This window comes from Cyprinodon variegatus, unplaced genomic scaffold (assembly GCF_000732505.1).
Source record: "Cyprinodon variegatus isolate N-32 unplaced genomic scaffold, C_variegatus-1.0 Scaffold956, whole genome shotgun sequence".
Taxonomy (NCBI): domain Eukaryota; kingdom Metazoa; phylum Chordata; class Actinopteri; order Cyprinodontiformes; family Cyprinodontidae; genus Cyprinodon; species Cyprinodon variegatus.
Window position 1 is genome coordinate 153,037 of NW_015151409.1, and position 22,448 is coordinate 175,484.

A 22,448-nucleotide genomic window follows, 5' to 3' on the forward strand; every position below is an offset into this window, starting at 1 on the left:
GTTATTTTAGTGTGTAAATAGATCCCTTTAGCTGTTGCTGTTGTTTATGACTGAGAAAACAATTTAACAACCTATAATAATCTGTTCTTTGCAATAAAACTTGTTAAAGCACCACTAGTTTTGCTTCCTTTTAAACAAAAGGGTACCTGCGGATTTTACATTTTTACAATTTCAAGAGTTCTCAGGCTTTTTTTCCCTTTTGCCTTTCTTTAAGTCTGTTAGGTAGAAAGGAAGGAATCGGACTGAAATAAAGGAACAGACTGATGCTGATGATAGCTGGATAAGGAAGGACAGTGATTCTTTCTTCTCTGCTTCAATTATACTTTTGTTTTTTATTTAGAATCGTTTTTTATAGTATGTGTATTTAGACATGAATGTTTTGTGGGGTTCTTTTTATAGAAATACATTGGTATGGAGGACAAATGGAGGGATGTTGGATGAATAGACGTATATATTAAATAAATAACTGGGAGGAAAAATGACAAAAACATGGAGAGATGGATAGCGGGATAAATGGATGGTGGCTAAATGAAGATATTAGGTATAAAAGGGCAGATCTTTCATAGATAAAATTAAATTAAAAAACAGATGACTGGAAAAACTAGTCAAAGAATGAATAATTTAAAAATGAGTAGATGGCTGATTGACAAAACAGCCAACAGATTATATTTGGTGACAATAATAGGAGCAGGATTCAAGGATAAAAGATTCATAATATCACTTTGGGCACCTGAAGGTGAAACAAAGGTGGACAAAAAGTCAGACTCACAGGACCATCTGTAGGATGAAAATATAAAACTCACGTTCTCTTTATTTGCCTTATATAGATAGACATACACCACTGCAGGTTTTGGATAAAAGCAAGCACAGACATCTCCTTTATGTGAGGAGCAAAACATGTCTGGATGTGGAAAAAGAAATCTAAAAGGAAAAGATGCTGGGTTACAAAGATTAAAACAAAAAGAAAGATCCAATTGCTAGTCGTTTTCTAACTGTAAATAGTTAACATGTTGAACTTTGCGCCACATACCAACCGTCTGCAGTTGCTAACAATCTCTGAATTCTGTACACAGGGTAGTTTGTACAAAATATGAAATCTACCACCTAATAATAGATATAACATAAAATACATTATATGTACAAAGAAGCCATTTAGTATGACAAATACTAAAGGACACTTGCAATAAAAAATCTTTTAAAAGAGAAAAAAAAAAACAAAGCTTATGTAAAATGAATAGAGCTCCAAAGAAGCCCGTATTAAAGCCATTTTAAGAACAAAAGTCACCAATAGGGCACCGTCGCAGTGCTGCAGCAGCAATATGAGAACCAATCACTGCGCTCCTTAAATCCAATATGAGAGGTGCTGGTGCACACCTTTGGTGGCTGTTGTTCTTCAGGTCAGACATGGAGAGAACAGAACAGTGTGACTTTCAGTATAATTTACAATTTGCACATTCAGTTGAAACACTGACAAGGTTCTGCAGGCAAAGGAGGAGAAAATCCACAACCAAATGAACCGGGGAGCATCCAGAAGACCTTCCTGTTTTTAGTTTTTAATTTCATCACTGAGGAAGGGGGGGGGGGCAGGTGTGAGCAGACAGAATACGACTCAAACTGAACGTGGAATGGGACGGTTGAGGAAGAGTTGTAATGGGAGGCGAGCTCTTCGTGACAGGCACCGTGGGGCGGGGACCCCTTCACGCCAAGACAGACAGCATTACGGATTTCAACTCTGCACTAGTTTTTTTTAACTGTTTCCATTTTCTTTCAAGTTTTATCAGGAAGTGCTTAATTTGCTGAAGAGGCTTGCTTGGGAGAGACCGCACTGCCTCCATTCTCGGCCACACGGCTTCGACACGGCGTGTGCTGGAGTCCAAGCAGCATGAGGTGCTCCAACCGGCACACATCTGATTTTCCTTTAGAAACTAATGGTACATTTTCCAATAAGCTGGCATGTCAGTTACAAGTTAATACTTCATCTGCAGCAAATATCCCATCTGATGGCAAAAGGCACTGTGAAAAAAGGCTTGAAACTAAACATACCTCTTTAACCTCTAGTTTTGTAGCAAAATCCAACCAATCTGCAAAGTTTCTGCTGGGTTAAATGTGTCGATCCCACGTAAACGATTTCTCTGCAACCTCTCAAAAGCCTCACATGGATGACTAGTTGTTTAAATGGGTGCAAATGGACAACTTAAAATAAATAAATCCCACCTCTGCTGTTACTGATGCAGCTTTTTAAGTCAGACCTGAGCCAACTTATTGCCGTCTCATCTAGTTTTTCAATAAAAATGAAAGACGTTGGCACCAAAACAGAATTCTTTTACAAAGATGTTTAAGAGGGAAAAATAACCTATAAATTCAACGGCGGCGTAATGATTGCACCCTGGTCTGTCCCAGGTGGGCTTCTTTATCTAGAGAATGACTAATGGACAGAAAAACGTCATATTAGCCAACAAAATGGTTACACATTAAAGATGTGTTTTCTTTTTTAAAATATAGAGACAAGCTCCTCATACTATTTAAGGAGAAATATAAACAGCTGTTTTTTTTTTCCTTCCAAATGTTATGAGAAAAATAGCTAATATTAAATATATATATGTATAAACAGCTGACTAGCTTCACCAAATTAGGTTTTTTGTTTGTTTTTTTTTCTTATTTTAAACTAATGTAGCATAGGGCTCATATTAATCAACAAGCACCTGACATCTATAGATACGAGGCAAGAAGATCAGACAGCTTACACACCGAACAGAACACCTGAGAATGACCAGAAGAGGGCAGCACAGTACCCTGAAAAGCACAAGCAGAGGGGAAGGAAGAACAGGGAAGGAGGAGAGAAACCCACGGTTTGTAAATATCCCTAAAGATCTGGACTTGTTGGACATGCGGGAGCGTCCAGCTTTGCAGCAGTCTGAAACTGGGCTGGGGGTGTTTGGGAAGTGAGGGAGGATGAGCACTGCTCGTCCTTTAAGAGCTTACTTATATGTGTAGCTTCACTTCAGACATGAACGGGGACAGGTGTTTTCTTGCCCTTTTCTGTACTGTGCTGCACTAAGACACCAGAGTTCTGTTGTGCTGGCCCTCTGTGGGCCTGTGGTTCCTCTGTGGGTGCTGCCGCTTTGTTTTTATTTTTTCTTTAAATACATTTTAAGGATGGTCTCTTAGTGGGCATCGTGAGTGGTCAACATTTCCTCGGCTCTTCGGTGCAACTCCAACGCTGTGACGGTGGAGATGTCTTTTGGAAGCTCTGATTTCCTCCTCACTAAAGGGCGTTCTCTGCGTTGCTCTTTTAGGACCTGCGCACAAAAGTCGAGCATCAGTAATACCAGCGCTGATACAAAACACAGCAGGCATTTAGCTCCTGCACAGAGGGTTGCTTGACATCTATCAGCAATGCTTCAGTCAATGCTAACAGCACATCTTTCCTGTATGATGCAGTTGAGCACAAACAAGCCACAGCAAAAACTGGCTGTGCAAAGTAGATCATGTTTCATAATGAGAACAATCAGATGAGCAAAAATCAAAGAAGAATGCAGATATTTTTGTCATGGAAGCCAGATTTAACACACTGACTTGCGAATGTACTCACAGACCCTCAGCTTCTTATTATATTTGAGTTTAATGTGGAATTTATATGAAGGAACGTTCAGAAGTAGTGAAAATGACTCAGAACCATTTTCACTTGCAGTATTTTGCATCTATACCACCAACTGATCTTTAAAAAAAAAGGTTCAAACTTAGTCCAACTTGAAGAACATTTAAAAATAATCTGTCAAAACAAAATGAATTAATTTGTTTGAAATTAAATTAATTTACTTTAAAAATGTGTTTTGTTGCACATAAAAACTAGCTTTTTTTCTAGTTTCAGTTCTTTATTCAACTTTAATACAAAAATTATTAATTCTGCGTGTCAGACGACCTGCTCCTCAAGCCACAGAGTAATCAAACATGGATTCACAGACTAACGTTTCACATCAGCTTAAATTGACTCTATGGCATTTAAAGCTTCATTAGCTTAGTAGATATCATGAAGCCAAAGTATCATGAATGTAAAAAAGAATAAAATGGGCTTAGGCACAGCAAACTGCAGTTATTAGCTAATGATGCTGAATTAGCATAGTGTGCCGCCAGGACTCGGTTTTCTGACACAAGGAAAGTTAATTATAAAGCTGAACGTAAAAAAAAAATTCAAGTTACAAACCTTTAAGTTTAGTATTCATTTAGAGAAATTCACCTTCAAAGTAATGCATTTCATTTCAAATTACATGCATACAATTCCAGTCTGGGCTATTTCAAGTTTCTGCCAATACCTTTAGGGTTTGCACAGAAAAGCTGTAGTAAGTCACCGACAGATGGGCTGTCTACCAGTTGAGTAATTTCAGAAAGCAATTATAGTATCACTAGATTTTATTTAAGGGTAGAAGAGTAAAGGGACCTAAATACAGATACATATATCAAAGTTAGATTTTGTTTCACTTCCTGATTACTATGGTTGTGACATTGCAAAGCGGAACACTTCAGCTAAGCCTTGGTTTTCCTTCATTAAGCTCTCCTTAGCTTAAATAATAATTTGTTTTTAATCTGGATTTGTGAAATTAGCAGAAAATCTAATACAATTCATTAACATTTAAAACAGAATCCCACTGCAACGATCCCAGGATTATGTAGTGACCTTTGCTTGCTTTCAGAAGAGAAGTTTATGATTCTCTGCATCACTGAAGCCCTGGACGTGCAGAAACTACTCTGATAACTGCTCCCTGACCGTCTGAAAATGGTCTTAGAATGATTTTATAAAACCAGATAAGCATCTTTAGTGCTACATCCCACACTGACCTGTGTGGCTCCCTCCTCTACTGTTTTCTTTAACACACTGACATCTTCTATCAGTGGCACATCTGTCTCCATGTCCATTGGACCGCCTGGTCCTGGAGGGTCAATGTACACCAAAAACTGCACAGAAGATGAATAAAAAGAGTCACTAAGGAAACTCAGCTAAATCCCTCCCTGCCAATAAATCTGCATTTTTAAGCATTGTTCTGAGGGTTGGATTTGAAGGATGTGTGACTCGATGATGCAGCTTTAGAAACAGCTCTACTCTGTGGCCATATTGTGGTGCGTTTTCTCTCACCTGTGGGTTTGATTTTGCAAGATTCTCAATCTTCAGCCAAGCGTCTTCTCTCTCCTTCCATTTGCTTTTCTCTCTGAGATAATGAGCAGACAAAGTAGTGCAGAAAGTTTTAGCTTATACATTCTGCTAATTACATTTAAATGAGATCTAAGATTTATGCAACTGTGTAATGAGACCAAAATAAATCAAGCTGCCTTCTAAATATCAATGTTATCTCTGCATTGATGACTTACTTGCTTTTCTCTGCTTTGAACTGCTGGGTGCAGTCGTCAAACAGCTTCTGATTCATCTCCATAAAGAGTTTCAGAGCGTTGTAGATCAAACCGTGGATTGTCCTGTGGGCAAACAAACATTCCTGTGGCTCACTTGTTTTACCCACAATTAGGCGACTACAACAAACCCAGATTCACCACAGGAGAAGACTGTGCACAGACTTACTTGTTCCAGTGGGTCTTGGAATTGCGGTAAAGGGCTGGAAACATGATGGGAAGGATCTTGGTGGCATTGTCACTGATCAGACTCATGATGTACTCATTGTTCCAGTAGTACAGAGCTCGCTCAGCCACCTAACAACACAGTTGGTCCCATAGTTGTGTTACGTAAACAAAGTAAGAGCCTTAGACCAGCCAAAACAAAGTAGCCTAGAAAGGACACTGACCTGAAAGTGGGGGCTTGACACGCACTTGGCGAGCTGTCTGAAGAGAGGCTCCATGACTTTGACAAACTCTGAGGGCTCAATAACGTCCAGTATCTCCTCCAGTTCATTGAGGAACATCACCTCCTTTGGACTGTGGGTCTTTGGCCAGTACTTTAACAGAGCCATAACAGTCTGCATAGACACACAAACAAGCAGATCCACAGGCGCAATTAGAAGAGCACAGCTAACAAAGGCAACATATTTACTAGGATCATATCAAGGATTGAGCTTTAATATAACATCATCAGTTTAAAGCAGATGGCAGATATAACCTAAATATTATTGTTTTGGTTTTTTGATAAATTGAAAACATCCACAATAATACATGATTCACAATATCACTGTTAAAAACAAAGAAAACCCAAATAGGATTTGAATCACTGAGTATTTTTGCCAATTATTGTCAAACAAAATGTATTAAAACATATTAAAGCCTCCAGCATACATTTAGCTCCGCCTAAATAAAAAAAGGCTTTTCAGTTTAGATATTTGGGGTGACCTCTTGCTGTTTTTTGAATAATCTGCATGTTTTAATCCTCCATAATCTACAGGAATATCATTTAGCTTCCCACATCTTTGAGTTAATAATAAAAAGGACAGAATGAGCATAAAAACATTTTTCTAAAACGTGTTTTACTGCATAGCACAGCATCAGACAAAGGAATTCTTCATTTATATGTGGATTAATGTGGCCATGCAGTGAATGAAAGGTATAATGCATGTGCAGAAAATGTGCTACAATGTGAAACTTTTTATCCTGAACAGAGAAGTTCTGCTTTTTTTTTTACGGCATTCATTTCCGCACTGATAAGAAGGACAATGTGAATCTACTGCTACACAGGCCTTTTAGCTGCAACCTTGTATTAATAGAACAGAAACATGAGTGGCCTCCAAATACTTCTTTCGTAACATGAAAGTTTTCAGGCAACACAATCACAAACCTTCAGTTAAGCACACTCTCAGAAAATGTCCAAAAAGACGGCTACTTCTAAACATAATAGTGCTGTGTCACAATTTGAAAGGAAAACACACTGGAAGGTTCAACTAGAGGATGACAGCATGTGCTGAGGAAACAAACAGCTGCACATGTGTTTTAAAGGTAAACAACTTAACAATGTAACAGAGAAGAAAAGGGTTCTCCTATTTTACAGTTTTGCTATGCAGTGAACTTATCTCTTACAAAACATTCCCATTAAAGGAATGACTGTATTTATCTGATCAAGCTAAGAAACACTAAGTTGCTTCTTCGTTTAGCAGTGGATTTACACCTTCATCATGCTCCGGGATCTTAACACAAATAAAAAGATTTGATCAAAGTGAGATTATCTGTTGGGGACATTCTGTCCTTTGTTGCATCAGTTTTATTTTCCTACAAATCTGGAAATTTGCCTTCTATGTAGCAAAAATGCACATTACCACAGAGTTTGTTATTTTTTTTCATCTAAAAATCACAAAAAGGCCTAATTTAGCCTCAAAACAACAAAAAATGACCAGCCAAAAAAATAGAAGACTGAAAACAGGCAGAAGTGCTATGATACAAATAGGGTAAGCAGCAAAAAGAAGGATTAATAAAAAAAGAAAAGAATTTTTGCTAGATAAAAAAAGGCTGACACTGCATATTCAATAGCAATTGTAACCACAGAAACCAAACATTTCTGTCCAGATTTATTTGGTTCTATAGATGTCTTTAAGAGCTCCCTGTTTACATAGAGCGATTTCCCTGTAGGGATATATGGATGATAATCTGATTGGTAATCCAATGAGGAATCTAAACAAGCAGTTGGCATTAATAAGGTCAACCCTACCGGCTCAGTGAGGGTGCTATCCTTCTCTAGGAACTGAACCACGCAGTACGCCAGCTGAAAAACAAACAACACTCCATTTCACACGCCAGACCAAGATTTGTTAGCAGAAAACAGAAAGGTGTAACTGAGGGAACTAACCTGTGGGTGATAAACACTCAGAGACTTGACTTTGTGTAAAGGCAGAAGGACTTTAAGTAGAAAAATTTTGTGCTCTTCTTTTAGTGGCAAAGCAAACCCGTTGATTATGCTGGAAATAAAAACACCAGTCATTTAGAACATGTAGGAATATATTTATGAGCCAAATAAAAAACAAGTATATCGATTTTTAGATAAACAAAAAACAATTTTTTTAAGTATTTCTTAAGTTCTTTCATTGCAGGTTTTTTTTAAAGCAGTTGGATGAGAAGATATCATTTACGTGCTAACTATGCACATTTTACATAGTTCCTGAAACAGTGCTTTGCTGATACTGGCTTTAGATTCAGCAATGTGATAAGGAGCAAATTCACAGCTTGTTTGGCCTTCATAAAACCACCCACCAGGTTTATTTAAAAACAAAAAAGTATGATACTTTAAACTTTTCCAAAGTGAACTGGAGTATCCCACTTTAAATATAGATGAAATCCCAGTTTATTATGTCTGGATCTGCAATGTGTTTGGTATCATGAGCTCCTGGACTCATTTTAAAACACGATCTAAAGGGTTCTGAAGCTAAGTTAAATATTTTTCTATCATCTACTGATTGATATAAAAACTGTAAACAAATTAGAATATGTTGTGATAAAAAAAAAATAATAATAAAATGTATGTGAAACCATTAACATCAATATTAAAACACTTTTTCAGGAATGGATATTTCAACATTTATTCTGTAAAGTCTAATATAAATTTTTTTCCATACTTAATGTATTCCCCAATAAAAACTAAAATTTCAAAAACCAAATCCTTAAATTTGCCTAAACATTTTTAACCATACAAAACAAAATACAACAACGTACCTGCCAAGTATTTCCAGTAGTTCTGCTATCCCATTATGCCGCTCAGTCTCATAAATGAAACTAGAAAAGAAGATATATATATATTTTTTTTGTAGTAAATTAACATAAAACCAAGCTTAGTAATTAAAGCAAACTTACGTATAAAATATGTTATTTATCTGTTTCCTAATGTACGCTCGCAGACCCAGGAACTTGCCATAGATACGATGTAAAGTTGTCTTTAAAAAATCTCTTTCTCTGGGATCTTCGCTGTCAAATAGTTCCAACAGCTGAAAGTAAAAACAAAAAAACATGATCAAATGTTTACAGCACCTATTCTGACTTACACATTGATAATCCTAGGTGCTCACCTGCATTACAAACTTCTGGTCAATATACTTTTTGGCAATGTTAGGTTGGAAGTCCGGCGACTCTAGAAACCTTAGGAAAAATTCATACACGAGCTGTGGACAGAAAACAATCAGCTGATTCATCCAGTTTATTCTTGATAAGGTTTTTTTCTAAGCAATGTTTTATTTACTCTGGTTACCTGTAGATGTGGCCATGCTGCCTCCAACGTGGGCTCGTCTTCTTCTGGGTCAAACTCTGCACCAGTGGGGTTGGATGAAGGAGGCAACGTCCTAAACATGTTTACAGCAAACTGGGGAAACAAAGAAAAAAGGTCTGCTCAACATCTGGTCTTCATTTGTAGCACATTATCTTTTAAAAAGAGTATCTGAACAAATCCTAAACCTGACCATTAATATCAGTTACCCTAACATAGAAATCAATACTGTAATTGCATGTTAACCTACAATAGCCTTTTCTACATTTTGTTCCTTTAGCTGAGGTGTGGTAAACGTTAGCTCTGAATGAAATGTTTCTACACTGGATAAATAGGTTGTCTATAAAAGCCACCCATGAAGTGAAACAATGAATCAAAAAACACAATAAAAACTCTTCAATCATGGAAAAAGATTACCTAAATATTCAGTTTTGCCCATTCAAAAGTTTAATACAAATTAGCTCCTAACTAAAATGGATTGTATGATATACTTGTCGTTCATTAAATATAAAAAGTTGTTAAAAAGTCAACTATGCATGTATATTTAGTCCAACATTAATTAAATACAGCAGCTTCAGTCCTTTTTAAAAATGGAAAAAATAAAATAAAATGTGGGCGTGTCTCTACCAAGTTGAGACACATGACACATCAACCCGGCCACCTTTTCATTGCGTATTTTGAAGTATTGAATTAGATTAACTTGATGAAAACAGCAAAATTTAAGAAAACTTACTAAATTTCGCAAGAAAATAAAAATGTATTTACCACCCACTTGAGGTGGTTTTTGTCTATCGAAAAAAAGAGTAAAATGCACTAAAGAGACAATAGAAACATTTTTTGAATAAGGCGAAAATTTCTTGAACACAGCATTATTTCTCCCCCTGATGTCTCCAGATGGCATTAACCATCACTAATGGTGACATGCTAAAGTAAGTAAAATCGGTCCATCTCTGATTTTTGTCCCGCGCTAGCTGGCTAACTACTTCCAGTTTACTACAGCTTAAAGTCAACATATGACAACATTATACTTTGAATTGACTTTGTTAATTTGCTTTATTGGATGGGAACACATCCATTTCACATTTTCTTTATTTTTTCAACTCTGTACAAGTTCCCTCAAAGTTTGCATAAAATCTGGGCATGCTCACATTTAAATTAAAATCCAAAAAACATGTTTGTGATTTCAACATAACACTATGAATAAGGTTGAAATGTAATTAGATCAAATTATTACTACTCTATTAATGGAGACAGTAACAGAAAACTAAATACAAATGATGTAAATGTGCAGGTTGTTATTCCTCTTCTCTCAAACTCTATACAGTTTAACTGCAGGACTTTGTTAGCCAGTTATTAGTCAGGCTGTTTGCTAAGTTTTCTAGCCTGCACTACCCAGCTTTACTCATAAACCACCAACCATACTTTCATTAAAGCGTCACCTTAGTAACAGTTGTTTGGCAGCGCTATAGTTTCTTGGGCCACGACTCTCTAAACAGCCTTTTATCAGTAAGCAAAAGAGAGGAGTGATGGTAATGTGGCCAAACAGGTAAGGAGGGGTGAGTACAGATCCACTCAGCTCCTCACAAACAGAAACCTCCCGTCTCTCTGCTACTTTCTGAAGCAGAACTTTAACCCATGAGGGAGAGTGATGCTAACTTGCTTCTTTTGTAAAAGTGTAACTTTTTCAAACTGGTTAATCTTCAGACTGATAACCATCCAAAGGATATTGAAAATGAAGGTCTGTAATTCTAACATCAACAATTCCAAAAGTTAACAATAAACTGTGGAAAAAAACTTTTTGAAAAAGAAAAAAAAAAGAAAAGAAAAAACTAACTTGCATCTTTGTTGAAGTTCTGCAAGTCTAATCTGATACTGAGCCTTTAACCATGTCCTAAACACCACGACCTCGTGTGAAATCCACTCGTACGATGTTAACATAAGAATACACACTTTATTACCATAAAGGAGTTTGTCGTGTCACTCCTCACTTTGATGATAAAAGCCATTAGAGTACTTCAAAAAGCCCTCGTCTTTAAGGGGGTCAGAATAAGGGTGGAATAAGGGAACATGTCTATGCTGATTTGGCGGATCGGCTGAATTTCCAGCAGCACTGATCAAATAGAGTTTCAACAACAGCAAGGGGATATTTGCACCTTGATCATCTGCAGTTTACAATGTGGAATTGAATCAGTGCTTTGATTAACATCAAAGGATTTTTAATTTGGCTTGGGAAACAAATCCGATCATGTGGATGCATCCTGACACCAACCTTAGAGGAACATATTTCTGGTTAATGCAGCAGTAGGGGGCTTATGGCTAATACTGATTAGACTGATCTTTGTGTTTTCTTTGAATGAAAGAGTCTAATCTAAACAAGCTACGATGTAAAGAATCTTATTATTAGAACGTGAAGAAAATGCCCTAAGAAAGGAAACTATAATGCCTCAGAACTTTATGCAGACAGAAACAAAGATAAATGGGTTTGTAAGAAGAAACCATCTCATTCCATCTTGCAAAAATAAAAAGAAACAAACTTGGACCTTAACCCACGCTTTTCACTTGTTGCGATTTGAAACCTCAAGCACACATTGCCACATATCTCTGAGCTAGTCAGACTACAGAAAGGTTACCGCTGAAAGCAACACTTTTTTTTTCAGTTTTCTTTATGGAAAACCTGCTTTAAACAATATGATTTTTTTATCCCTGCTTTAATCTTTACAAAAACAAAACAAAAACTTGATATTATTAAGCTGGGGACCCACCAATATAAATGTATGTTTTGGATATTCTTAAATGGAGTTCTAGAATAGTTAAGGATGGCTCCATTTTTGCCCTTTTGACTGTTTCTAATGAGGATAGATTGTCTCAGTTGTTCTGGCAGAGCAGGAGAACTTTCCAACCCCTTAGAAACGAGAAACCAAGGGCTCAGATCTGTGTCTTAAAACATACTTAAAATACAAATACCCGGTACAATGTCAACTTTCTGGATTGCTACTGTGCAATAAATGCTTTGAGCTCTAGTTTAACGTTTTGCAATATGCATTTAATATTACCGTTTCTTACTTTTTAGTTAGTATAAGAAAAAGCAAAAATAAATACATTTTAAGTATTAAGGCATCACAAAAATATTAACATTGCCTAGCTTAATACTTAAAAAGGTAGTCCTATGTAATTGTGTTATAAAAGCAGCAATAAAAATAAAATAATATTAGGCAAAAATAGATTATTGACTGTTTCTACTTAGAAACTGCAGGTGTCTGTTGATGCTTTTTATTTTTGATTTCTTTTTCTTTTTATGACAAACACTGACTATGAAGCAGAAAAAAATGGTTAAATATTTTCATACATATAAATAAAAATAGTTAAATAAATGTATATACACATTTAGGAAGATAGATCTGGGAATCATGTCACAATCCTGAGTTGAATTTAAAGGAAAAGTCAGACTCCAACAAAACTGAAAGCAAATCCAGATAAAATAGGAGTGAAAATAATAAAAAAATGTTTTAATTCATGGTAATTTTCTTATGTTAAAATATGGAAATAGTTTCTTTACGTGACTTGAATGATAAGCAGTTAACTTGGTTAGTAGTCAATCTGAGAAAAATCCCCGGTTATTTCTAAAGAGAAAATGAAATGGCTTTGTGAGTGTATGACACTGACCATATGGACTACTTCTGGGTAGATGGGCTCTGTGATGACATTCCGGTTGTGGGTGATATATTCCACCATCTCGCTCAGAGCGGCTCGTTTCACCTCCTTCCATTTTAGGTCGCTGAGGGGGTCTGAGACGAAATCAAAGAGGACGCAGCACTGACGCAGCTTCTGGATGAACAGCTTCTCCTGCTCTGCTGGGGGAACGTCTAGGAAACAGAAAACAGACAGAAAACCAAAATTAGCTCTTCTTCCAAGTTGTATGCAGAGTTTACCTTTAAGAAAAAGAAGTGGTCACTACAGGACAAAATGTAAATCAATTGAACATTTTAAAAGGCAAGGAAGAGCTAGAATAATTAGAATCACAATCTATCTCATAAAGCGCTATGCTAGGTGAGGCTTTGAGGAAATGACTACCATGCCCAATCTAATTATTGCCAAAAATCAAGAGTGAATGCGAAATCAGACATTTAGCATTTCAAAGACTCATCTAGCTCCACATTAATGATGCAGAGGATCAAAACCATCCATGGGAAATATGAGGCCACACCTGTCCGTGGCTTATAATTATCATAATTAACCGCCAGTCTAAAACAAACATTTCAGAGTTTATAAAAAAGCTCATCAAACTGAGCTGAGCTCCATTCTGGGCAGCAAACTGGGACTATTTTCTGTTCCCAGGGGACCTATACAGCTTTCAAAGTCATCAATTGCAACAGCATCTTACATTAGAGGAAAAAGCCAGGCAAGAGTCTCAACAGTGGTGAAAAACACAGATAAAAAAGAAGCTAACGGCATTATCCACCTATTCAGACATGTTTAAAGCTGCTCTAATGTACCTTTCCCCCTTTAGCTGTACTCAGAACGCTGAGTCTTGTGTGGTAACTGGACTAACTTGGAGCTCTTTTGGAGGAAAAACAATCTTCAAAAGACAGCAGTCACACACAGCTCTTCCTAAATCACCAATTACATGCAACACAAAAATCTCTTTTCACGCTTGTAGTTAGGAGCACAAACATTCTGTTGCTGTCGCAAAACAATTTGGCTTTTAAAGCACATAACTTAAGGCTGGGATTTACACACTCTATGCACATAAGAAATGCATTTTCATTTGCATGGTAATTAAATGTTTGTAGTAAAAGATAAATGCTCAGATAAAGTCAAGAAACGCTAAAGATCTGCCTTAGTTTAAATGATTTACAAGCTAAAAATTCTACCACATAACAAAATACGTACCAATTCATTTGGCTTCAACAGGGAGATAAAAACCCTAAAAAATCAGTGTGTGAAACCTGTCCGTAAGGCCGTGTTAACCACTTCATCACAGCCTTTTGTTTATGACTCAGTTCCTCCTTAAAACGGCTGCATGACTAGAATTTATCACCATGGTGACCGCAAAAGGAGCCGACACTTTGGCCCAATGGGTGACCACATGCAATCAGACATATTTTGGCTAGGGCTATCTTACACTCCTATCATCGGCCACTGACTTGCTGACGCAATCAGATGAAGTAAGCGGTTCTATTTTTTCTTTAAAGCAAGTCATTTTCATACCATTTCTATTTATAAATTAGAGAAGCAATTCACCAATGTACTAAATACTAGCAGCAAGTTTTACAATGTATTAGTGCAGTTTGGAGATGCTGTAAAATGCATCTCCAACTATCAAATGGAAAGGAAACCAGGACTATGAGGGATTCCAGTCAAAAAAACTACAACAAAAAGTCTTAGCAATAATCAAATGAGTCAGTTTTAGGAAATGACGCTTCAGACTTTAATATTTGCAATTTCCCATCATTGATGACTTGCTAGAGACTAGATTTAGCTCTGGTTTCATTTCCTTAGTCAACATCATCCTTTGATTTTGGGTGCTGAGCACAAGATAAGTATTCATAAAAGTAATCATTTAATTATGTAGCTAACGCTGCCCAAATGAATGATGTGAATATGGAACCTTAATGATAAAGAGTCTCTTAACCTTTAAGTGAGAGATGACATATGAGACGTCCACAGAAGAACACAAAGGAGTAGTGGTGAAATACTTATCGTATTTTATTAACTTTACAAAACATTCCCCAACTGTGTTATTGCTTGTTAACAATGGATGCAAATAATGTAGAATTACTGCTTACTGACTAGATCAAATATTTCTTAGAACAAATTAATTAATATGTATTTCTCCTGAGTATTTCTAGGCATCATGTTGCTTGTGTAGCAATTTATAGAGATAAACACAAGAGTTTGAGTTGAAGAAGAGAACAATCTAGAAACTAGAAACAAGTCAGCAGCACAGCTACCAGCAACAAACAGGATTCATCTAACCACAGTGTGGGATAAAAGGCTAGAGAGTGCGTCGCCTGTCAGTTTCAGCAACCACTGTTACAGTGAACTGCTGGAGAAAAAGCATTAAAGGCTTTTCACTGACATAAGAAATGAATGCTAAGGATCTACGTACCTATGCTGTTTAATTAGACATAGAGCTAAACGTCATGTAAGGTCACACCCAGGTTGCTGAAACTGGAAAAACCTTGAGTTTAGTAAATATGCAGCAAAACAGCAAACTGGAGAATGCGTTATATACTTAAAAATATTCTATATATTCACTAACTTACCAGTTTTCACATCAACTACCATCAAATTCTTGCATAAACTTTTATCTCTGATACATAAAAAAGTCAAACAGGATTCAGTTACTATTTATTTATGCAAAACAGAAAATACAACCAATGCTTTTAAATGTATTCTCTTCCAGACTGGTAACACATGTATGAAAAGGCTTCATGTTTACTTTTATAAACGGTTTTTCAGCAGCTCGTCCAACATAACGCCCAGTCCCACATCTATCAGCTCCCCTTACACAACAGCACTAGGGTTTCTGAACACTCCTAAAATATTAAGAGACATGCTGTGCAACTGCAGACTTCACACAAGCGACACTGCATGGACAGGAACATAACCTTTACTCTTCTAAAGACCCCACCTAGCAGACAGAGAGTCAGTTGTAAACAGAAACTGCTCAGAATCATCTCAAATAAACTACTAATAACAAAAGCACCACCACTGATTTATTACCAAAACAGCTTTGTTTTTAAATGCTAACATGAGCTAATTGTAGAAGAGGGGGCTTTTATGCTTAGAAATATCAGGAGTAGACTTAACTTAAATGTTCCCTGATCTCTTATCAGGATGGAAAGAAACTAGGGCTGCAGAAAGAATACAGTTTCTGTTTTAGATGTTCTGTTTAATACAGTTGCAGTTACTAAGCCCACTAAAAGTACAGCAAAAACACGCCGTCAACCTGTGAGTGTCAGATTACAGCAGATATACAAAACCCTATAGAAAGACACAATCTGAAAACAAGCCTTGACCTCACTTCCTACATGTTACATCAATAGTAAAGATGGGGGGAGGGGAGTGATACGCAAACTATTACTCTTTCACTCTCACCCTCCGTCACTGACTGAAACGAGCCATTTAACGTCTTGGCCAAAGCCTTGCTTGTTGGTATACAAACACTATCACCTGCTTCCTCCTCCAGGCACTTCTGCAGACAAAAGATACAAACTACAAATGCTGTGAGACTCTGCACTAAAATCAAGCAGATCCAGAAACTGGAGATTTTATAGAATGAAAGTATGAAACAGCTTTAAGCTGTAAATCCTCATGAAAAAAAAAAAAAAAAAAAAACTGATAAAAAGCAGATTTCCTATTCTCACCTCTAAAATGCATCAGGGCCGTAGGCTGGAAAGGCCCATTTGAGCTCGGTGTGTCCACAACCATCCCAGTGGCAGTGCTAGTGCATGCCAACATTAGTGAGCTGAGGCAAGAGGCAGGGGAGAGCGGGGCAGCCCAGGCTAAGGCGAGGAGCCAGCCTCCATTTTAGCACGAAAGCTGAGCAGAAAATGAAGCTCCCCTGCTGCTGGAGGGAACCAGCAAGCTAGTGATGTCACCTCCCACAGCAACCAACCAGCTGGCGGGCTGCAGTCACATGGGCAGGTTGTCAGCATAAACAGACACAAGGGAAGGGATTGGCTGGTGGTGGGCTGAAGGGGAAGGACTGTTATTGTGTTTGGGGAAATAGCAGATACATCTGTCAAGAGTTTATAAACCATAAAAAAAATACTTTAATCTGTTTTGTGGTTTTTGTAAAAAAAAATATATATATTGGTATTGTCCAAAGCTTCAAAGCAAATGATAAACTATAAACCATTAAATAAAACGGTGTTCTTCGATCAAGTCCAAACGAGATGGGATCCTAATTTCTAATTTCCTAACCCTAATTGCTTAACTGTTTAACCAAAAGGGTTCAATCCAGTATCCCACCTTTATTATGTACCATTCTTTGTTAATGCAGTGTTTGTTCTTGAGGGATAACTGCCTCATCAGGAACGCTGCATAAGCCCAGGTGTAGGAGGCTGAGAAACAGGAAAGCAGGAAGTCTCATTTCAAGCAGCACAGGATGTGCATGTACTCTTAGCCGCAGTCTGTCTCAGCAGCAGCGAGGACCAAACTCTGCACTGTAAGGCTGTGCAGGAAAAGGGCAGATCGAACAATAGTGCAGACAGTTTAGACTGACAAAAGCTCAGAGACCAAAACCACCACCCCCAAGATAGCAGTGCCTGATATGTACCACAAACATCACACAAATAAAATGTAAACATATCCACGCAAGATGCAAAAACAGAATCTTGATTTTTGTCTACTGCATGGAAAGAATATGTAGTATTAAGAAATTCTTCAAAAACAAGTGAATTTAAAAAAGCCAACCAAAATATGGTCATCTAACCTTACTAGATACAATAAGTTTGTAATGGAATAACAGAGGCCCAAGCAGCTAATATCTGCTTATGTTGAACCTGCAAACAGCCATTCAGCAGACATTCCACTTGTTGCGTAACACAAGCAGCTCTAAAGAAGCGTTAGCGTCCTAAGAGAATTGAGTGATGTTCCGCAAGTTAGCACAATATGCATATCTGTGTTTTTCCAAAGCATAACAAAACATGAGATATTATTTAACTGTTAGGTGCTGGCTAAGGCTGCTACAGCTCACTGAGGAGACTGTGAATGCTAATGTTTACTGTGACGTGCTAAAGTGGAGCATGAACCCTCTCCTTTTAGAAACTGGGCCGTAGAGCAGGATTCCAGCATAATAACCAACCCAAACACATCTGTGAAGCATCCTTAAGATGAAGAGGATCCCAGTGGCAAAATGTGAAGCTCTAGTCAATCCCAGGCCTATGAGAGTTAAGGCAGATTGGAATATTAACCTGTTAAACACAATTTAGAAATGTTATCTTAGTTGTTGGCTCGCTTTTGTTGACACCTGTTGTGCAGTGGGTTGTGATATTTTGTATAGTATAAATAAAATTGCTAAGTTTCTATTTTTGGCCATAGCATCATATTTAATAACGATATTGACCTACATTTTTTGAATGTGCATCCCTAAAGCAAGGGGAAAAGGCAATAGGCCCGTTTTGTTTGTAGCAGCAAACGTGCTATATGAAGTAACTCAGTCTTGTCTTTTCTCTAAATGAAAACCTTACTAAAAACTGCAGAGATTGAATCTGAAGTAGAAAAATAGGGCAAAAGGTCAAAGGTTTCAGTATGTTAACAACTGCAAAATGTGTCTGCAATATAAAGCTTGTTGCAAGAAATTCTGTTTGCTAATCAAACATTCACAGTGTGGGTTATCAAGATGAAATGCAGAAGTATGAGGAAGATGTAATACTATAAATCTTCTACTTTTAACAAATTGTGCAACAAAGACCCAGACAGAAGTAAATAAAGAATGCACATTTAGCCTTTAATGTTTAAGGAAGTCATTTTAAACCAAGATTTACCTGAGACAAACAAAGAAATTGAAACTATGCACCATTACTATTCACGCACAGCAAGCAGATGTAAACAGCCATACTATATTTAGTATAAAAACTCAGTGTTTTTGTATGGAGAAATAATGTTGTGATTTCTTAGCAATGTTTGTGTCCCTTTTATGGAGGAAATAAAGGTCAATGTAGAATTACATATAAATATGGCAAAAAGCAGGTTGATGCTCTAATGTGCTGTCTCCAAAAATATGCTGATTTCTTATTCTCTTACTGTTATTTAAATATTTAAAGACTTCTGAAAACCCTAATAAATTGTTGCAGCTCTCATAAGGGTTTTTCTACTACTGCTTCAGAAGGAAAATATACCAAATTTCAAAGCAAATTATGACAGATCCTGGATATTTAAACTTTATTGCAAATGATAAAGTTTGTACACCGGAGATTTTTAAGTTTTAAATCTAGATGAAATCAACTCAGTTCTACTGCACAAAAACCAATATAATACATTTTACTCGAGAGAAACCAAGCTCTTTTCATAAAGCTCCTTTTGATGCTTTTCTGTTCCCTGGTCATGGGTCAATACTGAACAGACCCACGTATTAATCCATCTAAACAAACGTCTGGCACATGTATTCCCAGACTGGAGTATCCTGCTGTTTGTTCTATTTCTAGCCACAGAGTGAATTTATAAGAAATCATGAGTCTAGTCACCATGAGACCAAGTTGGCTCTTGTGTTATAACAGAGATATAACTCCTCATTCATAACGGTCAGAGGATCCTAAAATAACACACGAGTAGCTCTTTTACAGGTCTGCTGATCTTCAATGTCACGATCTTCTTGATGTGCCTAAGGCCCTGATCTATTTAAAAGCATAGACCAATCAACACAGCTGTGAACATGGGCTCTTTTAAACAGCTGCTGAACTTCATGCTCCCTTGAAGCAGTTCTGCAATGACCCAAACAAAATCTACTTATTAACCTTTTAGATCACAGGCTTTAAAATTTAAAGGGATAGGCTAAAACAAAAAATAAAATGTATTAAATGTCTACTGCTGCCTTTCCTGGCTTATATCTATCAACATACATGCATTAAGCAGCTTGAAAGGACAAGAACATACTAAACTGCAGCACAAGTCTACCTGACCCAGGCTATAGGATAAACCAAAAGGCAATCAATCATTCAAAGAAGGTGAAAAATATTTCAACTGACAATATTTGGGTGACTAAAAGCAAATTCTGCCTTCATACTTTAGCTTTCACAGCCCTCCATATCTAATGCTATGTTCAGATCACACGTACTAAAGGCAGAAAAAGCAGCTAGTTTACATGCGAGGTCAATGGGTGACGCGCATCAAAAGGTCCTGCAGCGCGTTTTAAGCAGCAGGGGCAGCACGTCTCAGAAGCTGAAGCAAAGCATCTGATGCGTGTGATGTTCTTCAGAAGCAGCAACTAATGGAGTAAAAAAAAAAAAAAAAACCTTTTGCTGCTCCATGCCCCACATTGACCAATCAGAGAAGCTGAGCTGGGAGTTGGCAGGGAGACAGACACAGCGCTGCTGATGCAGATCGTTATGATCACTTCTCTGAAACGGTTTATTAACGCCTAAATTAACGTGTCGAAACCTGCTAGAAATTTTTTTTTGATTTTATTATTTTGGTGCCTGCAGGTTGGATTACATACGTGAAAAATGACAGAGCACCGCCGCTGTACGGGGGTCTGAGTGGCTCCACCAGCAAAATAATATTTGAAGGCAGGATCATAATCTTGATAAACTGAATGCACTGATGAAGTTTTCAGGTGAACTTTTTCACTTAAAAACATATTAAAACTAAGTTTTACTCATTTATAACAGCAAAGAGCAAAGCCGCTCTGTGCCAGCAGAAGCATCAGACTCATCTGGACACACTTGGCCTCCGTGTGCACAACCATCAAAAATTATGCAGCAGCAGCTTTTTTTCTGCTTCCAGTGCTTGCGGTCTGAAAGTAGCATTATTCATTAAAATAAGCCAAGCGACTCTCGATTTCATCCGCCATTGTTACAGGCAAAGAAAAGATAGGGTAGCTCCTTCCAACGCGCATCGGACCCACTTTTCGACCGCGCAGCTAGAGCAGCAAAGATGTTTCGCGTCAGAGCTAAACTTTTACAAGCATCAAAAATGACGCAGCACGCATGTTTTTGCTGCTTCTGCTGTGTGCGGTCTGAACATAGCATAAGTATGATATCTACATTAATGTCTGTCATGATCAATTTTGCTAGATAAATTCCTCCAGAAATTAACGTGATAAACAATCATATTGTCATTTTGATTGAATCCAAAAGGCTCCAATGCTGTAGCTGCTGTTTCTGGCTCTGTTGTTTTGTTCTTTTTTTTATTTCATATCTCAGCTAGTGTTTCCCAGGAATGATACTTCTAAGTCACGAGGCTTTCATGCAGCACTCGCTGTGTTAAGGAAATGAGAAATGGAGGGGTGAGTTGAGACCAATTCACCTGAGTGAAAGCTTTTGGCATTCTCACTTTTAGTAGAAAGAGAATTAGACACAAGGACACAAAAGTAAGATATTCAGCTTATTTAAATCTATCATACACTTAATCTTTAATCATGCAATTAAAAGATTTATTGTTTATTGTGACAGGCCTATGTCTGAGGCAGTATTCTAGCTATCAGTGGTGGGGACATCTTTCATAAAAGAGAAGAAAAAATTATAATTATAAAAAATAAAATAAAATAAATAAAACAGAAGAAAAACATCATAAAAAATTAACATCATCTCAATATTCAGCAATAGTGTCAAATGATTTTCTGATATTCTGCAGCTCTTAATCTGTGTTTAGAACGACTCCTTCAAATTAAAGTTTTGTGTTTGTGTATTCTAAAAAATGCCTGTGTAACACTGCCAAAAATCTCTTGCTTTTTTCTTTAACTAAAATGATTGTCTTTATTTCCCTCTGCACTGACCACATGGCTCCAGGGTTCCACTGGTTTCAGGTCTTAAATGCTCTCTTGTCCAGGTCATTTGTCACATGATTTGACTGTTTTAAGCTGCAACCGAATCTTCCCTTCTAGGCAGATCCACATTATAACATCAGATTCTATAAAATAGAAGTAGTTATTACTTTTCTTTTCTTTTTTAAATGCTAGAGAAAAATATCCAGACCAGTGAAGGCAACAAAGTCATTATGGAATTGACTGCACATGTTTTGTATTATTACTTTTTTCCTCATCACCATTCATCCTGTTGTCTACAGGCTTTTGCACTAAAATGTACATTGTATGAATTTAAAAGGTAGACATTATTTGTTTTCTTTACCATACATGCCCTAACAATAGCCTGACATGAAAAAAAAAAGAGTTGTACTGCAGTTGCCTCTATAGGTTCCATTAGTCAGTTCATGAGAGAGTGATTCAGACCGAACTGTATGGACGTTCATCTGGGTGTGACTCACTGAATGTGGGGATGGTTTGTGAAGATGGATTGGCAAAAAAACAGCCACAAGTGCACCTCAAAGCACATGAGATTCCCAGAAAAGAAAACTTTTGATGGCGTGACAAAAAGGGTGAAATGTCAGTCTGGTCGGCGTGAGTAAATATTAGGGAAAGCTTTTAAAAATGTTGTCCTGCAAATGGTCTTTTTGCTAGAAAGGTAAGATGTTCAATTTAAAAAAACAAACAACTCTAAAAAAAAGATCTGTGCAGTTGCAGCTAACAGACCGAAGTGTTTTTTCTCTCATCTGAGAAACATGTAAAACATTGGTGTCATTTCAACACCAACAATGCTATGCTCCTTTA

General features: G+C 37.2%; 1 protein-coding gene across 4 annotated transcripts in view; it reads right to left on the reverse strand.

Moving 5' to 3' along the window:
- Positions 1 to 853: 853 nt before the first annotated feature.
- The window catches only part of LOC107100298 (serine/threonine-protein phosphatase 2A 56 kDa regulatory subunit gamma isoform-like), a 33,219-nt gene continuing 11,624 nt past the window's right edge, over positions 854 to 22,448 (reverse strand). Inside the window, exons 1-14 of one of the 4 annotated variants that reach the window (XM_015398736.1) lie at positions 16,546 to 16,755; positions 12,839 to 13,038; positions 9,161 to 9,271; positions 8,982 to 9,074; positions 8,770 to 8,900; positions 8,632 to 8,691; positions 7,772 to 7,880; positions 7,634 to 7,687; positions 5,790 to 5,960; positions 5,570 to 5,697; positions 5,365 to 5,466; positions 5,132 to 5,204; positions 4,837 to 4,953; positions 854 to 3,299 (exon numbers count right to left, since the gene is read on the reverse strand). In XM_015398736.1, coding sequence (XP_015254222.1) covers positions 3,165 to 3,299; positions 4,837 to 4,953; positions 5,132 to 5,204; positions 5,365 to 5,466; positions 5,570 to 5,697; positions 5,790 to 5,960; positions 7,634 to 7,687; positions 7,772 to 7,880; positions 8,632 to 8,691; positions 8,770 to 8,900; positions 8,982 to 9,074; positions 9,161 to 9,271; positions 12,839 to 13,038; positions 16,546 to 16,639 — 1,578 coding nt within the window. In that variant the 5' untranslated portion in view covers positions 16,640 to 16,755 and the 3' untranslated portion in view covers positions 854 to 3,164. Of the gene's footprint in view, positions 3,300 to 4,836; positions 4,954 to 5,131; positions 5,205 to 5,364; positions 5,467 to 5,569; positions 5,698 to 5,789; positions 5,961 to 7,633; positions 7,688 to 7,771; positions 7,881 to 8,631; positions 8,692 to 8,769; positions 8,901 to 8,981; positions 9,075 to 9,160; positions 9,272 to 12,838; positions 13,039 to 16,545; positions 16,756 to 22,448 lie in introns of those variants that run through there. The other 3 variants (XM_015398734.1, XM_015398737.1, XM_015398735.1) reach the window with 3 other exon arrangements.